The sequence below is a fragment of the Cyprinodon tularosa genome, unplaced genomic scaffold (genome assembly GCF_016077235.1).
Source record: "Cyprinodon tularosa strain WSP-4 unplaced genomic scaffold, ASM1607723v1 ctg627, whole genome shotgun sequence".
NCBI classification, from domain to species: Eukaryota; Metazoa; Chordata; class Actinopteri; order Cyprinodontiformes; family Cyprinodontidae; genus Cyprinodon; species Cyprinodon tularosa.
The window spans coordinates 158,776-174,314 of record NW_024039371.1 but is presented as its reverse complement, the minus strand read 5'-3'; the positions used below and the strand labels follow the sequence as shown (position 1 = coordinate 174,314).

Genomic DNA, 15,539 nt, shown 5'->3' with positions numbered 1-15,539 from the left:
TGTTTGATAATCTCTTTCACCTGCCGTTTTCCCTCACTGCTTCAATTATAATTTATTCCTCTCACCTGTTTCCTCTGGGTTATATTCAGTTCAGCCTGAGCATTCAGTGCCAGATCATTATTTGTCTTTCTGTTAGCTTTATTCCTTGGTTCATGTCCTGGATCCTGGCAGCCAGTGGAAAGAGGATTTTTGTGTTTGTCTCGTCTCCTGATCGTCCACTGTTCCTCCCCCGAGGAGTCCTCTGGGTTTTTGGCTCTATATGTGGGGAGGTTCAGTTTTTATTCCAGTCGGCCTGGCTCCAGGGAGGAGACCAGTTTAAAGTTCCTGCATCAAGTTCTGGTTCCTGTCCTGTCTCTGCTACCCTCTGCCACTGAGCCTGCCTGTCTGCACCTGATCCTGTCTGCTCCTGTGCGTGACCGCCTGGTCATGCTTCTGGTACCAGTCAGACTCTGAACCCGCCTGAGAGCTCTATGATGTCTGGAAGCCTGGATCCTGCCACCTGTCTGTTCCAGCATGATCTGGATCCTGTTCTGTCTGTTCCTGTCTATTCTGAATTCCTGACCAGGATACGCTTCCTGCAAGACCTCTGGAACTGCAGCTCTGGGGACATTCTTGAACTGGACTGTTAAACCAGGTAAGTGACCAACTCAGTCATCTTCTGTCAGATGATTGTGGTCACTTACCTGTGTTTCTCCCACAGAGTGTCTAAGATTTGGCGGTGCCCCGCCCCCCTCCTGCAGTGTCCGCGAGCCTTAGCTCCACTTTAGTTATTGTTTTGTTATTTAATAAACGTTTTGAACTTTCCTACTGACTGTCTCTCCTTGAATGCTGGGTCCATCTGTCCTCGGTTTATGACAGTGTCGATTGATTCGGCATTTAAAATCTCCTTTAAAAGGGTTCGGCTCTGCTTAGCATACAGTGTGAACATCAGACGCTGGTCAATCCTCTAATTTAGCATTGAGCGCAAAGTACGTACATCACAACATAGCTGCAGTCGCTTCTGATCTAACAGGCCTAAACATCTTCCCTTGCATCTGATAAACATGGCGCAGAACTGATAAGAGAGATTTGGGCGGTGAATAATAATAAAGCACACTTACTAGACCCTGGCTCCCTTCCATGTTGCACTACATGATTTACTTTCCTGTTTTATGTCGTACTGCTGACTTCATCGCTAACCCAACGTGATAGCCTCACCAGACACGCAGCAGAGGGGAAACAGAGCATGTAGTTTGGCAGCGGAGGGTCAGACCCAGATTTTTTTGGTATGTAGGGAGCCAAATGCCAGTTCATACACTGTAAAAATAATTAGGGTGGTTAAACTTAAAAACTTGAGTTAAGCAGCTGCCTTAAAAGCACAAGTTAACACAACTTGAAATAATGTTTTTTTCCAACTTAGGATGGCAAGCTAGAAAAGTAGCTCAATTGCTGATAATTCATTGATTAAATATGATACCATAAGTTGAAATGACTAACTATAGAACATTATTCATTCTTTATAAATTGAGTACTCTTGTCAAGTAAAATTACAATCATATTCTATTTGAACTCAAATAATTAAGTTATACCACTTGTCTAACTAATGACTACTAGTTGTATGAACTTCATACTCCAAGTTTAAAGGCCTTGCAAAGTTAAGTTATCCATTCAAAAAAACTTGTTTTATTTTGTTGAAGTAGCAAACAATTATATATACTTTCAACTCTCATTTTAAAGTTAAACTGACTAACTGTATTCATACCAATTCCCTTTTTGAGTTAATTTAACTCAAGAGTTTAAGGCAGCTACTGAACTTCAAATTGCAATTTAAGTAAACTAACATTTCCAAATATTGCTCACTTTCTCCACTAACAATGCCAAGTTTACCAGTTTTCTAAAAATAATTACACCAATACGCTTCCATTTCAGATTATACATTCTTTCTCTATCAAATATGAGACAAGCCTTAAATCAAGTGTAAAAAGAAAACATTTGTTCGAGACAAGCAGAAGTTTTAACATTTATTGAAGGACCAAAGCAGAAATACATTTTTTGACAAACAAATATTTTTTTATATAAATCTCAATAAATGCACTTAAAAGGCACCAATTATGAACTCTACCTAAAGTTTTATTGTAAAAAATTTGTGAGGTATGGTGCATTTTAAGTGCATTTTATTGGCGAGTTTTAGTCCTCCATATAGACCATTATTTTACAAAACATTTTAACCACGTTGAACAGTAGCAGTCCAAAGTCAATACAACTAGCTACCATCTCTCAAAAACAGTCCAAAAAGTGCAAAATGCTCAGTGTTTTAACAAACTCACAAAAATCCTGAGAGGTTTTTCCACAGATTCAGCACAATGCTAAATGTTTTAGTGCATAACCATTAGTATTAACATTTAGTGCATAGAACAAACTGAACAAATTCTTACAGGAACTCTTATTTAAGAAAACAAAACTGTAAACATACCAGATGTTACAGTTTGTACCTCAGGAGTTTGTTTCTCAAACCATGTACTCGAGCTGAGGCCTGGTCTGGACTGATCTTCATCACCACTCTCTGAAGAAACTCGAACGAATACTTCATGTCATTTGGATACTTGAGATTGATACAGTAGATGACACCCATAAGCATAGCAAAGCCAACTGTCACATCTTTAATATTGTGAAGCACAATGGTCTCCTCCACCACAACTGCCACGTCGAAGACCTCGTGTGGGATGGCCCCCTGTTCACTACCTTCACAGGCAATCAGAAGACCGACCTGCATCCCCTTCATGGCATCATCCAGAATATCAGCATGAGCCTTAAAAATAGAAAAGAAATAATGACATTTGTGTGTAAGTAAAGAATGTAAATACTCAGTTATTTTTAAACTGCAAGTTTTTATGCATGTGAGGTTTAACAATCTGCATGTTTTGACACTTGTGGGGTTGTATGATGCACTTCTGTTCAGTCAGAGAATAACCTGACACACTCCCAGTTTGACAAAGCATAGAGCATAATGGCAATGAAACAGGCCACTGTTGTGAATGAGGCAAACATCCAGAAGAATTAGACATTGAAAATAAGTCCAACCTGAAAAAAAAGCCTGTTTATGTGTACATATTCAACATATTTTCAGCACTTTACTTTGTCATCAGGTAGTCCTCCTTTTTGACAAACTTTTTTCATCCACAGAACTTGTATTTTCATGCACATGAGCACAGTGTATGGCAGATTAAAAACCCCAATTGTGAAGCGCTGAAATTATTCTAAAAATGTAGGACACTAGAAATGTTTCCATTCTAATGTATTTTTTTTAATCATCAAATTCTTAAAATGTCAAAAGAAATTAAAGAAAATGCAAATCAGGCATGTTTCCATCAAGTGGCTTTGAGCAAAATCAATCATGATAGACAAAGTAATTACTAGGGGTGTAAATAATAATCGTTTTGTATCGATGCATCGATCCAAAAGCCGACGATCCGATGCATCGACACGTCCGCAAGATAATCGATTAATGTTTTTTTTTTTTCCCTCCGGTCTATTTTTATCAATTTTCTCCTGGGCGTAACTCTCCTCCCTCCCTGCGGTGCCGCTAAACTTATTTTGCCCTCCTACCGCGCTTCCTGGTTATACTCTTACAGCAGTTTGTTGCAGCAAGCTTCACACAGACATTTTTAAATTATGCTCAATATTGCAGCGTGGTCTGAGCTACACGCTGTGGGTCTAGATACGGCCGAGGCGGCGAGGAAGTGGGGGCGAGTTTAGTCCGACGACGGAGGGACAATGGGGCAAAAAGAGCGGAGATTCAGCTGGAAAAAGGCTCCCAGCGTTCTCGCGCCCCTCGCTCTTCTAGCGGGTCAAACTTCACGAGTTGTTTTCCGCAATTTCGGTCATAAAAACAAAACAAGCCGCCCTCCTGTCTGGTGCACTGTTTGCGGTCAGCTACAATCTGGGAGAGGAGCAGCGGAGCGTCTCTCAAGGGGTCGGTGACGTCAACACTCTGGAGCCTTCTTCTTCTTTTTTTTTATGGCGGTTGGCAAACAACTTATAGGTGCATTACCGCCACCTTCCAGAATGGAGTATGGACCAGACAAACTATTATATTCTCTCCCTAAAATACCCGTTCTTCTTAGAAAATTAAAAATACTACCAAAAACTACATCCCCAGATGACCTTTGAAACAATTCCCTTATATCTAGTTTACTTTTATTCCTGTCTAACTCTCTACACAACATCTCTCTTTCCTGAGTATATTTATTAAATTCTAAAAAAATATGTTGGACAGTTTCTTTGGAGCCGAGGTATTGCATTGAACTCATTACACTGATATTGTGCAGTATTTTTACAGTATTTTTTTATGCAGCTTTTCTACTTCTGTTATTTGCTGTTGTTTCTACAGAAAATGCATAACGATATTACAGCTTTCATTGATTTATTTCAAACTTGAAACTTTGTTTAGCCTGTAAGGTGTAAAAAAAAAATAATAATAAAAAAAAAATTAACCGATTAATCGAATCGAATCGTGGTGTATTCTTAAGTATCGAAAATAATCGAATCGTTGGGTCAGGAAATCGATACTGAATCGAATCGCCATGATGGATGTGATTTACACCCCTAGTAATTACATCAGAATTTGATGTTATGCATGGCTGTAGTAAACAGGAAGTAATGTCTCTTAAAGGAATAGTACACCCAAAACATGATTAGCCTTCATTTTCTACTCCCCCCCATGCTGAACAAAACTCTGGAGTACTTTTTTTGATATCTCAAATGCATCTGGAGATCTGGGAGGCTTCTTGCTGTCTGCTGACATTCAAATAATGGAGGTCTATGTTGACCGAGACAGAAAGGTCCATAAAAGTCCACAAAAACGTGTCAATATTCCTCCATACTGCTCGTCCAATGTAATCCAAGTGTCCTGAGTGGGTAGCATCCAGAATTTACTCGAAACGAAGTCATTTAGAACGTTTTAGAGCCTAAACAGTAGTGTATAGGATTTCCTAATAGCGCCCCCATGCGCGCTCACGATTCTACGGAAGCCGGCAGACCAAACCGGAAGGAAGTGCGCATTCAGCGTCTGCTCTGCCGATAATGCAAGCGTAGAAGAAGAAATGTGCTGTTTACCTGTGCAAAGAAAGAAACAACAAAAGAAAAATGTCTGAGGACTTCAGTGTTGAGGAAGAGCATGAGTTCTTTGCCGAGCTGAATGCGCTGGTTTGGTCTGCCGGCTTCCGTAGCGTCGTGAGCGCGCATGGGGGCGCTATTAGGAAATCCTATACACTACTGTTTAGGCTCTAAAACGTTCTAAATCACTTCGTTTCGAGTAAATTCTGGATGCTACCCACTCAGGACACTTGGATTACATTGGACGAGCAGTATGGAGGAATATTGACACGTTTTTGTGGACTTTTATGGACCTTTCTGTCTCGGGCGCCATAGACCTCCATTATTTGAATGTCAGCAGACAGCAAGAAGCCTCCCAGATCTCCAGATGCATTTGAGATATCAAAAAAGTATTCCAGGGTGTTGTTCAGCATGGGGGTGAGTAGAAAATGAAGGCTAATCATGTTTTGGGTGTACTATTCCTTTAAGGACTAAAAATAAGTTTTTGCAAACACAAATGCTACAAAAAGACTTTTAATAAATGATATCAAGAAAGAGGAATAATTAAATATGTAAACAGTTTTTGTAATAACATTTGTTAGTCTTACATCACACATCCTGATGACAGTTGATGGATCTTCCCCAGATATGTAGCGTGGCAAACCAAGCAAAGCAGCAGCCCTTCTCCTTTCATTTGTGTCCTGTAAGAGATAAGACATGCAGTAAGATGAATATATTTTAACAAAAATAACAAGTTATGCCTAGTTTTCTAGCCATCTTCAGTTCTGCTTACATCTTTTGCAAGGCAGTCCAAAATGTCTTTGAGTGGCTGCTTCTTCCCAGATTTGGTTGCTGCCTTGTAGACCTCCAGCAGTCTCAGAACCAGGCCATCAAGTCCGTCAACAAAAGATTTCAGAAGGTCTGTGGTGACGATTCTTGTAAATTCTGCCCTAATCTGAGGTGATAGAATATAAAACTCATCAGGACACAGTTAACTCAGTATTAAATCACTAAATCTCTTGGTGAAACTATTTCAGATGTGCGATTACCTGTCTCTCATGGAACAGAGCAGGCCATCGGGACATGAGCTCTGTGATGTGTGGTTGATCTCCTACAACGTCTTTCCTACGCTGAGAAAATGTAGAAACCATCAAATCCTCAATCAGCTGATGATTTGGGTCTTTCTTCTGCATTTCAGCCTCCATTATCTTGCGCTTCACCTCCATGTTTTCAGGACTCTGTCCTTCAGGTGGATCAGGACAGTAGTTCACCTCCCCCTTCTTTGACTTTTTGACAGTTTCCCCTTTTGAACTTCCAGATTTTCGTTTGTTTATGACCACCTCAGGGCATCCTGCTGAGCTTAATTTATGCATGTAGTTTCCCATTTTGAATTTCAGACTGTGAAACCATGAGTACCATCCCTTTTCTGACCCTGGGTCTCGCAGACAGGGATGCCTTTCCACCAGTGTTTTGGCCACATTTTCATAGTGTTGCCTGTCAGGATAAGCAGTAATCTTTGACATACAGTCTGCAAGTGTGTCAAGGATATTAGTCTTCAAAGTTTTAGAAATCACCATCACAGATCCATCCTTAGCATATCTACAATTAGCTTCTTTCAGTTGCAGCTCCACATCATGGGAAAACTTTGGAATCGGGAAGGAGTCAGGCCATTTAACAAAATCTGCACTACTTGGAGAAGAGAGGCTTCCAGTGTCCAGTGTAGAATCCGTGGAGTCATCAGCTGTGAACAATACTTTCAAAGTTGCACGGTCAACAGGAAGGTCTTTGATGTCCGTTAGGTTGCACAACTGATTATTGAAATCAGGATCCTCAAACTGCAAAATGAATCCTCCTCTTAAGGCAAGGTTGGTTCGTAACACCTGGTACAGTTCCTCAACACTTGAGGGGATGTCTTCAATTGAAAGACGCCTGATTTCACTTTCTGAAACTATGACACGCAGCAGCATTGTAGACAACTTAGACCTGAAAAATAGAAAAATTTGCACGTTAAGAATAAGAGCCTCTGGTACAGTGACAAGACACTACATTCATGAGGAGACGAGACAAAATATTGGATTAATGATAACACAAGGTTTTACAATTTAAAGGAATCATCACTGACTAAATGGGGGCTGCACTTTGACAGTAAAAAAAAAAGTTTACTTTATCAATTAACTTAACTTGTTACTCAATATAACAATAAGCTTAAAATAAATCTATGAAAAAACAAAACAAAAAAGTATTTTAACATTTAAGATAATCAGTAACAGCATTGTGGGGCAAGGCAAATCTTTGAAATTCAAAGATCTGACTGTAGTAAACAAATCTTACAGCACTATCATACTGTTTTATGAGTGTTTTATGCCTAAATTACTACTAAAAGTTATGTATTTGATAAATTTGTTAACATTACAGTATATACCCACCTAAGAGAGATATCTTTTTAGATTCCATCATCAACATAGATATCTTTAAACTTTTCATAAGTTGTCTAAAACTGTGTGGAAGTGCCTCTTACTCAACCAATTTGTATTATATTGGCTATGATGACAGATAAGGGCTGACCAGCCATTTTTTAAACCAAGAGCAAGAGAGTAAATGTATATGGGTAAGTATATGACATTTCACTGTTGCCAATCTTCTGCTTAGAATCAGAGACTGATGAAGTGATTCAACACAATCTGCTGTCTTCCTTAGTTTTTTGTAAAGTGCTTTGAGACAAAGTTTGTTGAGACTTGGTGCTATATAAACCAAACTGAAGTGAATTACTGACATCAAAACATCTCAATTGTAACATAAGTCAAAATCTTCAGATTTTTTCATTCCTCATTTGAGTGTTTAATTACTTACAGCAAGTTTATTTTAACAAGAAAGTCTTGGGAGTGACCAGAAGACAGCCCTGAATGAAGTATGACACCAGTGGCACGTAGTCGTTGAGGTCCTCCGGTTTCACCAACAGACACTCAGCAGGGTTTTTTTTCACAAGATGGTAACTCCGTAGATGCTCCACATAGTATGCTGTAAAAGGTTCTATAATGAAGCAAACATTCCTCTCCAACACAATGCATACTTCTAAAATTTGTCCAAAGTTTGGCAATCCACTTGTGCTCCCACTAGAGACAATCATTCCCTTTGAGTACTTGGTCCCATTCAGAAAGACGTGAGGGGTCAGTCCTACTCTGTCAACACTGCTGAACCTATTCAAGATGGCTTGTCTGATGGCAGCATCTAAAACTTCAAGACACATATCAGACACCTTTGCTGTCTCAGTCTCTGGCTTAAAAAGCCTTGGCATTGCAAAGTAATGTGCCAACATAAGTTGATGTCTTGTAGCAAGTGTAAGCAGAATGTTTTTAAAGTTGTTGGCATCTCGCACTGTCTTCTTAAAGAAAGAATGTTTTGCCTCAAACCTGATAGTCCAACACTCAGTTGGAGGTCCAAACTTTGAAATAAGATATGGATAATGTTCAATAAAGTGATGTTTGGGACACAACTTTTTTTCTGGGAAAACTGTCTGCAGCAACTGTCTGTGATCGGATATTTTTGCCTGTAAATAACAAAGTGAGTCTGAAGTGAAATATGAGGTTGACAGTAGCTCCACCAAGTCTTTGAGCTCAAGAACTAATTCCCATGTTTGATCGCCTTCTGGAACAAGGTGACCAATGATGAGCGGAAGGAAGCGCACTAGACTCCAGTTTTCATGTCCGTTACCACCTAGAGTACGATTCCGCTTAAAAGTTGATGGAATCTTCTGAGGCCGGTTTGTTTTGTCAGAGAACTTAAAAGGAAAGCCTTGTATTTTGTCATTGAGCTCATCCAATGTGAAATAGTTCTTCAAAATCAAATCTGCAAGGCACAGACTTAGCTCAATTGGTACAATGCCTTCCAGCACATCATGTAAAAAATCAGGTGGAAAACCTTGGCATGCATGAAAACCAGTCAATCTGTTAAGTGGACATTCCCGTTTCACACCATCAACAGATGCAAGTTCACTCTGGTTCAATACATTTACAGCTTCATCATACAATTCTGATGTTCGTAAAACAAACTTTCCACTTCTGACATCACAAGTCTGTATTTCTTCACGATTACACAAACAAAACCTACAAAATTTTTCCACATTAAAAGACTCTTGGAATCCTCCAAGAGAGTGTGCTGCCAAGTTGTCTGCAGAAACATACAAAATGGTCCCTTTCACATTACAATTAAGCTTTTCTACAAACACACCAACTGTTTCTAGACATTGAATATCTTTTATCAGTGGCTCTAAAACATTATTATATCCATAAGTCTTAATATGTTCAGTCTTGCACAATAAAGCTAGGTAGATTGATGGCAGTGACGACTTATATCTTCTTGGCAAATTGGCAAGAATCCAATAAACACCACATACTTTGTGTTTTTTTCTGGAGGTGCCAATGGGATTACAAACTTCAAAATCGTCAATGTACAAAGTTATGCACAAACTAACATGTTCATGTGACAGAATTTCATTTGTTTTAAAGTAGTCACCATCCAGACATGACTTGTACGTCCCAGATTTTTCAGATGATCCGTTTACCCTCAATTCATGCAGTACCTCATCTCGCTTTAGAATTTCAGAAAGTAATTTGAGAATGGGGATATAAACAACAGTATGTGATTTTTTTTTGTCTATTCAAAACATATTCAACAGGCTCAATGACAGTAAAGTTCTGTCTATAAAATGACTGTCTTTTAAATTCTGTGCCTAAAGGCCCCTCTCTAGAAAATAAAGTGAGTGGGTTTGCACTCTGTAACGCTTCAGTGAAAGATGCTGTTAATTCCTCTGATGAGCAATTATGCTCTTTCAAAATATTTTCAATTTTGTGCTGAGTTAATTGTACAGCACATTGACCAACATCAAATAAGTCATCAACAATTTCTTGAATTGCTGATTGTGACACATGAAGGACCGCTTGTAGACGAAGTAAAAGGGACGCTATCCTTCGCTGAATGACATTTTGTTCAGGTTGAACTTCAGATTCAGGCAACAATGAATCTAATGACTCTAAGTCATCAAAGTCTTCTTCATAATCATTTACAAAGGCTTCACTGTGACATTTTACAACAAGATCAGGTTTGAAATCAACCAATGTAGCAGCATGATGATATCGACTCTTATGGGCAGTGAAAGTTGAGTTTACCCTTGACTTAAAAGAACAACCCGCAAATGGACAACTGACAGTCTCTAGACTTGTCAAATGTCTCTTTAAATGAAGAAAATACTGTTTAATTTTGGTTGGTTCTGAAAAAGTACAGAGTTCACAGCGTAGTTTAGCAACTGGATTTGATGTTTTATGTTCCTTGATATGTTTTGCAAAATCCACGTGGGATTTGAGAACAGCCAGACAGTTTGGGTAAATGCAGCTCAGTCCCGGTGTCGTGCCAAGGTAGTTATCCCTGCGAAAATTTGTATTCCCTCGTCGGGAGCGCGCACGGAGTAGGAAGAACAACCCGAGTTAACTCCGCTTCAATTCCAACGTGCAGAACTTGAAATTTGAAAGGTTTTACGTGTATGAAAGTTGAGCTTTACTGTTTTATTCTTTACTTCACATGTTATAGCAGAATATCGCCAGTGATATTGATCTACAACTAATAATAAAACACAAACGTTTGCTTGAAAGCTGGTCGCTAACAGCAGTGTCTACTCCTCCCTCTGAAAGCAAACAGATCCTTGTTCTTTTCCACACGTTCATTAAAAAAAATCTTTCATTGTTTCACAGTATCCAAATGTTCTCATCCCATTGAAAACTGTTATAAACCATATACTTGTAATAAAAATGAAATAGAAAATGGAGTGCACGTGTAATCATTAAAGACTATATGCAGAAGGACATAATTTTTTCCTGGTTGAAATTTAGTACTTAAATCTATATCTGGGATGAAATAAAACCTGCTGTAATCTGTTCCCCCCTGTCTAAATCAGGCAAAAAAGGCCACAGCTTTTTCATTTTTGGCTTATAAGTATCTTTTATGATGACAACTAACTCCTGAAACTTTGGATGTGATTGAGCTTTATTTCTTAAAGTTATAAGGGGGAAAAAAATTATAGCAGGCCACCTGCTATAATCTGTTCCCCCTGTCTAAATCAGGCAAAAAATGTCCCAGCTTTTTCATTTTTGGCTTATAAGCATCTTTTATTATGCCAAAAATGAAAAAGCTGGGGCCTTTTTTGCCTGATTTAGACAGGGGGGAACAGATTTTAGCAGGTGGTCTGCTATAATTTGTTCCCCCCTTATAACTTTAAGAAATAAAGGTCCATCACATCCAAAGTTTCAGGAATAAATTATCATAAAAGATGCTTATAAGCCAAAAATGAAAAAGGTGGGGCATTTTTTGTCTGATTTAGACAGGGGGAACAGATTACAGCAGGTTTTATTTCATCCCATACTGCCATTTCTGGCAATATGGGATGAAATAAAACAGCTGATGTTAGAAGACAAACTGTTTATTAAGGATAGTACAACATAGATAAATTGTATGTTACTATAAACACAAATATAGATTTAAGTACTAAATTTCAACCAGGAAAAAATTATTTCCTTCTGCATATAGTCTTTAATGATTACACGTGCACTCCATTTTCTATTTCATTTTTATTACAAGTACATGGTTTACAACAGTTTTCAATGGGATGAGAACATTGGGACACTGTGAAACAATGAAAGATTTTTTTAAGGAATGTGTGGAAAAGAACAAGGATCTGTTTGCTTTCAGAGGGAGGAGTAGACACTGCTGTCAGCGACCAGCTTTCAAGCAAACGTTTGTGTTTTATTATTAGTTTTAGATCAATATCACTGGCGATATTCTGCTATAACATGTGAAGTAAAGAATAAAACAGTAAAGCTCAACTTTCATACACATAAAACCTTTCAAATTTCAAGTTCTGCACGTTGGAATTGAGGCGGAGTTAACTCGGGTTGTTCTTCCTACTCCGTGCGCGCTCCCGACGAGGGGATACAAATTTTCGCAGGGATAACTACCTTGGCACGACACCTGTCCGGTAATTTCGCATTCTGCTTACTTTTTTCCATATAGTCAGAGAAACAAACTCAATCCTGTAGTCCTTCGTTTAGCTATGCTGCAGTTGTTTACACTACGCCTTTTCCACCAAAAATGTTGTCTTAGCAACAAATGTCACGTTACTGGCGGAGACCGATACTCTTGGGCACGTGCCCAGACTGAGCAAAGACAAACGCTTGATAAATAATTGCTGTAAAATTCATAATACAGTTTAATCTGCAATTGCCGCTGGAGGTAGTTTCCTCTCTTTAATAGTGAAACTGCATTTGTCACCGGTCTTGTGCGAAATTCTGTTTCCCCGTGAAAATCTGTTCCCCCTATGTCGGGACCGCGCATTGCAGCCAGAGGGGCGGATCTGTCCATTCTCAAGGCGCTCCTGATTATTTTTCGGTAAAAACAGCTCATATAATCATCTCAACTTTGTATCATCCATTTTAATCGGTTGCTCTTTTTAAAAAAATTGTAAAATAAATACATTAATGAGGTCCTCTTACGCTGTTTTGTGTTTTTTAAACGCCAAGAGAATCGGTATTTCTCCAACTTTTGTCCCTTCAGCCTGACAGAAATAAACGTCAGTCACCGAACACAACAAAACGTAGTGTATTTTTAATTTTTCATTGCTGATATAAGAGGATGGAAACTGGCTGATAGCAGGGCACACAAATTAAGACGTCCTGTGAAGATGAGAGAAGAATTTCTGGTTAATCACCTTCTAATGTAAAATATGACAGATTACTGGATTAAGGACATTTATAGTATACCACATCACACATATCAATTTTAGAGAAATTGGAAACAGTTGCTCTTTATTTCCCAAAGATATGGGAGGAGGAGAGCAGAGAATGGATGTTTCAGCTTACTGAAATATTCTGTTCCCCCTCCACAACAGGGGAAGAAATTGATTTACCTGCAAGTCTTTAACTGTGCTTATTCCTCTCACCACCAAGAACAAATCCTGTGGATTTGGTCATATTTACTGGTTATTTGCAAAAATTAAAGGGGGTGAACCATATATTTCAGCTGCCTGAAATAATCTGTTCCCCCTCCATAACAGGGGAAGAAATTAATTTACCTGCAAGTCTTTAACTGTGCTTATTCCCCTCACATCCAAGAACAAATCCTGTGGATATGGTCATATTTACTCTTTATTTGCAAAAAATAAAGGGGGGGGAACCATATATTTCAGCTGCCTGAAATAATCTGTTCCCCCTCCATAACAGGGGAAGAAATTAATTTACCTGCAAGTCTTTAACTGTGCTTATTCCTCTCACCACCAAGAACAAATCCTGCGGATTATTTCAGGCAGCTGAAATAATCTGTTCCCCCCCTTTAATTTTTGCAAATAACCAGTAAATATGACCAAATCCACAGGATTTGTTCTTGGTGGTGAGAGGAATAAGCACAGTTAAAGACTTGCAGGTAAATTAATTTCTTCCCCTGTTATGGAGGGGGAACAGATTATTTCAGGCAGCTGAAATATATGGTTCCCCCCCTTTAATTTTTGCAAATAACCAGTAAATATGACCAAATCCACAGGATTTGTTCTTGGTGGTGAGAGGAATAAGCACAGTTAAAGACTTGAATGTAAATAAATTTTTTCCCCTGTTATGGAGGGGGAACAGATTATTTCAGGTAGCTGAAATATATGGTTCCCCCCCTTTAATTTTTGCAAATAACCAGTAAATATGACCAAATCCACAGGATTTGTTCTTGGTGGTGAGGGGAATAAGCACAGTTAGACTTGCAGGTAAATCAATTTCTTCCCCTGTTATGGAGGGGGAACAGAATATTTCAATAAGCTGAAACATCCATTCTCTCCTCTCCTCCTCCCATATCTTTGGGAAATAAAGAGCAACTGTTTCCAATTTCTCTAAAATTGATATGTGTGATGTGGTATACTATAAATGTCCTTAATCCAGTAATCTGTCATATTTTACATTAGAAGGTGATTAACCAGAAATTCTTCTCTCATCTTCACAGGACGTCTTAATTTGTGTGCCCTGCTATCAGCCAGTTTCCATCCTCTTATATCAGCAATGAAAAATTAAAAATACACTACGTGTTGTTGTGTTCGGTGACTGACGTTTATTTCTGTCAGGCTGAAGGGACAAAAGTTGGAGAAATACCGATTCTCTTGGCGTTTAAAAAACAACACAAAACAGCGTAAGAGGACCTCGTTAATGTAATTATTTTAAAATTTTTTAAAAAGAGCAACCGATTAAAATGGATGATACAAAGTTGAGATGATTATATGAGCTGTTTTTACCGAAAAATAATCAGGAGCGCCTTGAGAATGGACAGATCCGCCCCTCTGGCTGCAATGCGCGCTCCCGACAAAGCGGGAACAGATTTTCATGGGGAAACAGAATTTCGCACAAGACCGGCAACCAGAAACGGGACACAGGTGCCCGCCAACACATTAAACAAAGGACACGGGTTACTGACAAGAAACACGACTAAATACAGACGCACAGCCTTTCCCGAAGCCGCTAACTCACCTGCAGTCAGCACGTCAATGCAAAACTTTGACCAAGCGCCACATATGTGTTTCTGAGGAAGTGTACAATACCAAAATCGTGGTAGCTGCTTGCATTTTCTCTTAAGAAAAGTTCATAAGCACAACCGAGTAGCATACTGCGTTTAGCTAGGCTCAACTGCATTAACTAACTCCTGCCCTCGACAATTAGCAAGCTGTTGTTTTATGTACTGTGTTTAAACATGTAACAGAGAACCTTTAGCTCTTAACATATTTTAAAAATGGGTGGCATTATTAAAAAAAAAAGACAAATGAATCTTACCTTATTTCTATGACTCCAGCTCGCTTCGTATTTCCAAAAAATGTCCCGCAGAATTTGAACGCCTTTTGTACTGAGGTCTTTGAAAAATGGTATTCATCCACGACTTCGCTTTCAACGTCCTTAATGTGGTCAGGTGGTGTTCCCCTTCTTCATTTAATATGCAGTTCTAATTGGGATGGATAACTTTATAAAGTCTGACAAAATCTTACATTATATTTAGTCCCTTATCAGATAAAGAGCGAATTTCCGGCACTATTTGGATCTCGCATTAATATTGCCAGCAGTGATCAGTTTTTATAAGATCCGGTTACCTTTTTTCAAACTCAGATTGTCAAGTTATGTTCAGACATTTAAATTTATGTTTCACTGAACTGACTCACATCCTCGAGTTGAAATGCCAGTAACTCAGAAAATTAAGTTGAAATTACAAAACTCATTATGTTAATTGGAAGTAATTTATAGAAAAACGTTATGATAACTAATTGAGAGTATGACTTTTAACAGTGTAGCGGATCGACCCTTGTTTTTGAAAATCCTGCGTTAACCCGCTAATTTCAGTGGAAAAGTGTCTTCAGGGTGGCTCAGGTTATCCCATGCTATCTCTGTAGTAATGCTGCTATAGGC

At 38.8% G+C, this 15,539-nt stretch overlaps 1 protein-coding gene across 1 annotated transcript; it reads right to left on the bottom strand.

Moving 5' to 3' along the window:
• Positions 1–2,086: 2,086 nt before the first annotated feature.
• On the bottom strand, positions 2,087–15,010 carry LOC119798489. Its single transcript, XM_038307984.1, has 5 exons — positions 14,916–15,010; positions 6,123–7,056; positions 5,867–6,028; positions 5,682–5,774; positions 2,087–2,788 (listed from the first exon to the last, which is right to left on the bottom strand). The coding sequence occupies exons 2-5, from the start codon at positions 7,038–7,040 to the stop codon at positions 2,459–2,461; spliced, it is 1,503 nt and encodes a 500-aa protein (XP_038163912.1). The 5' UTR covers positions 7,041–7,056; positions 14,916–15,010; the 3' UTR covers positions 2,087–2,458.
• Between the last annotated feature and the right edge of the window lie 529 nt (positions 15,011–15,539).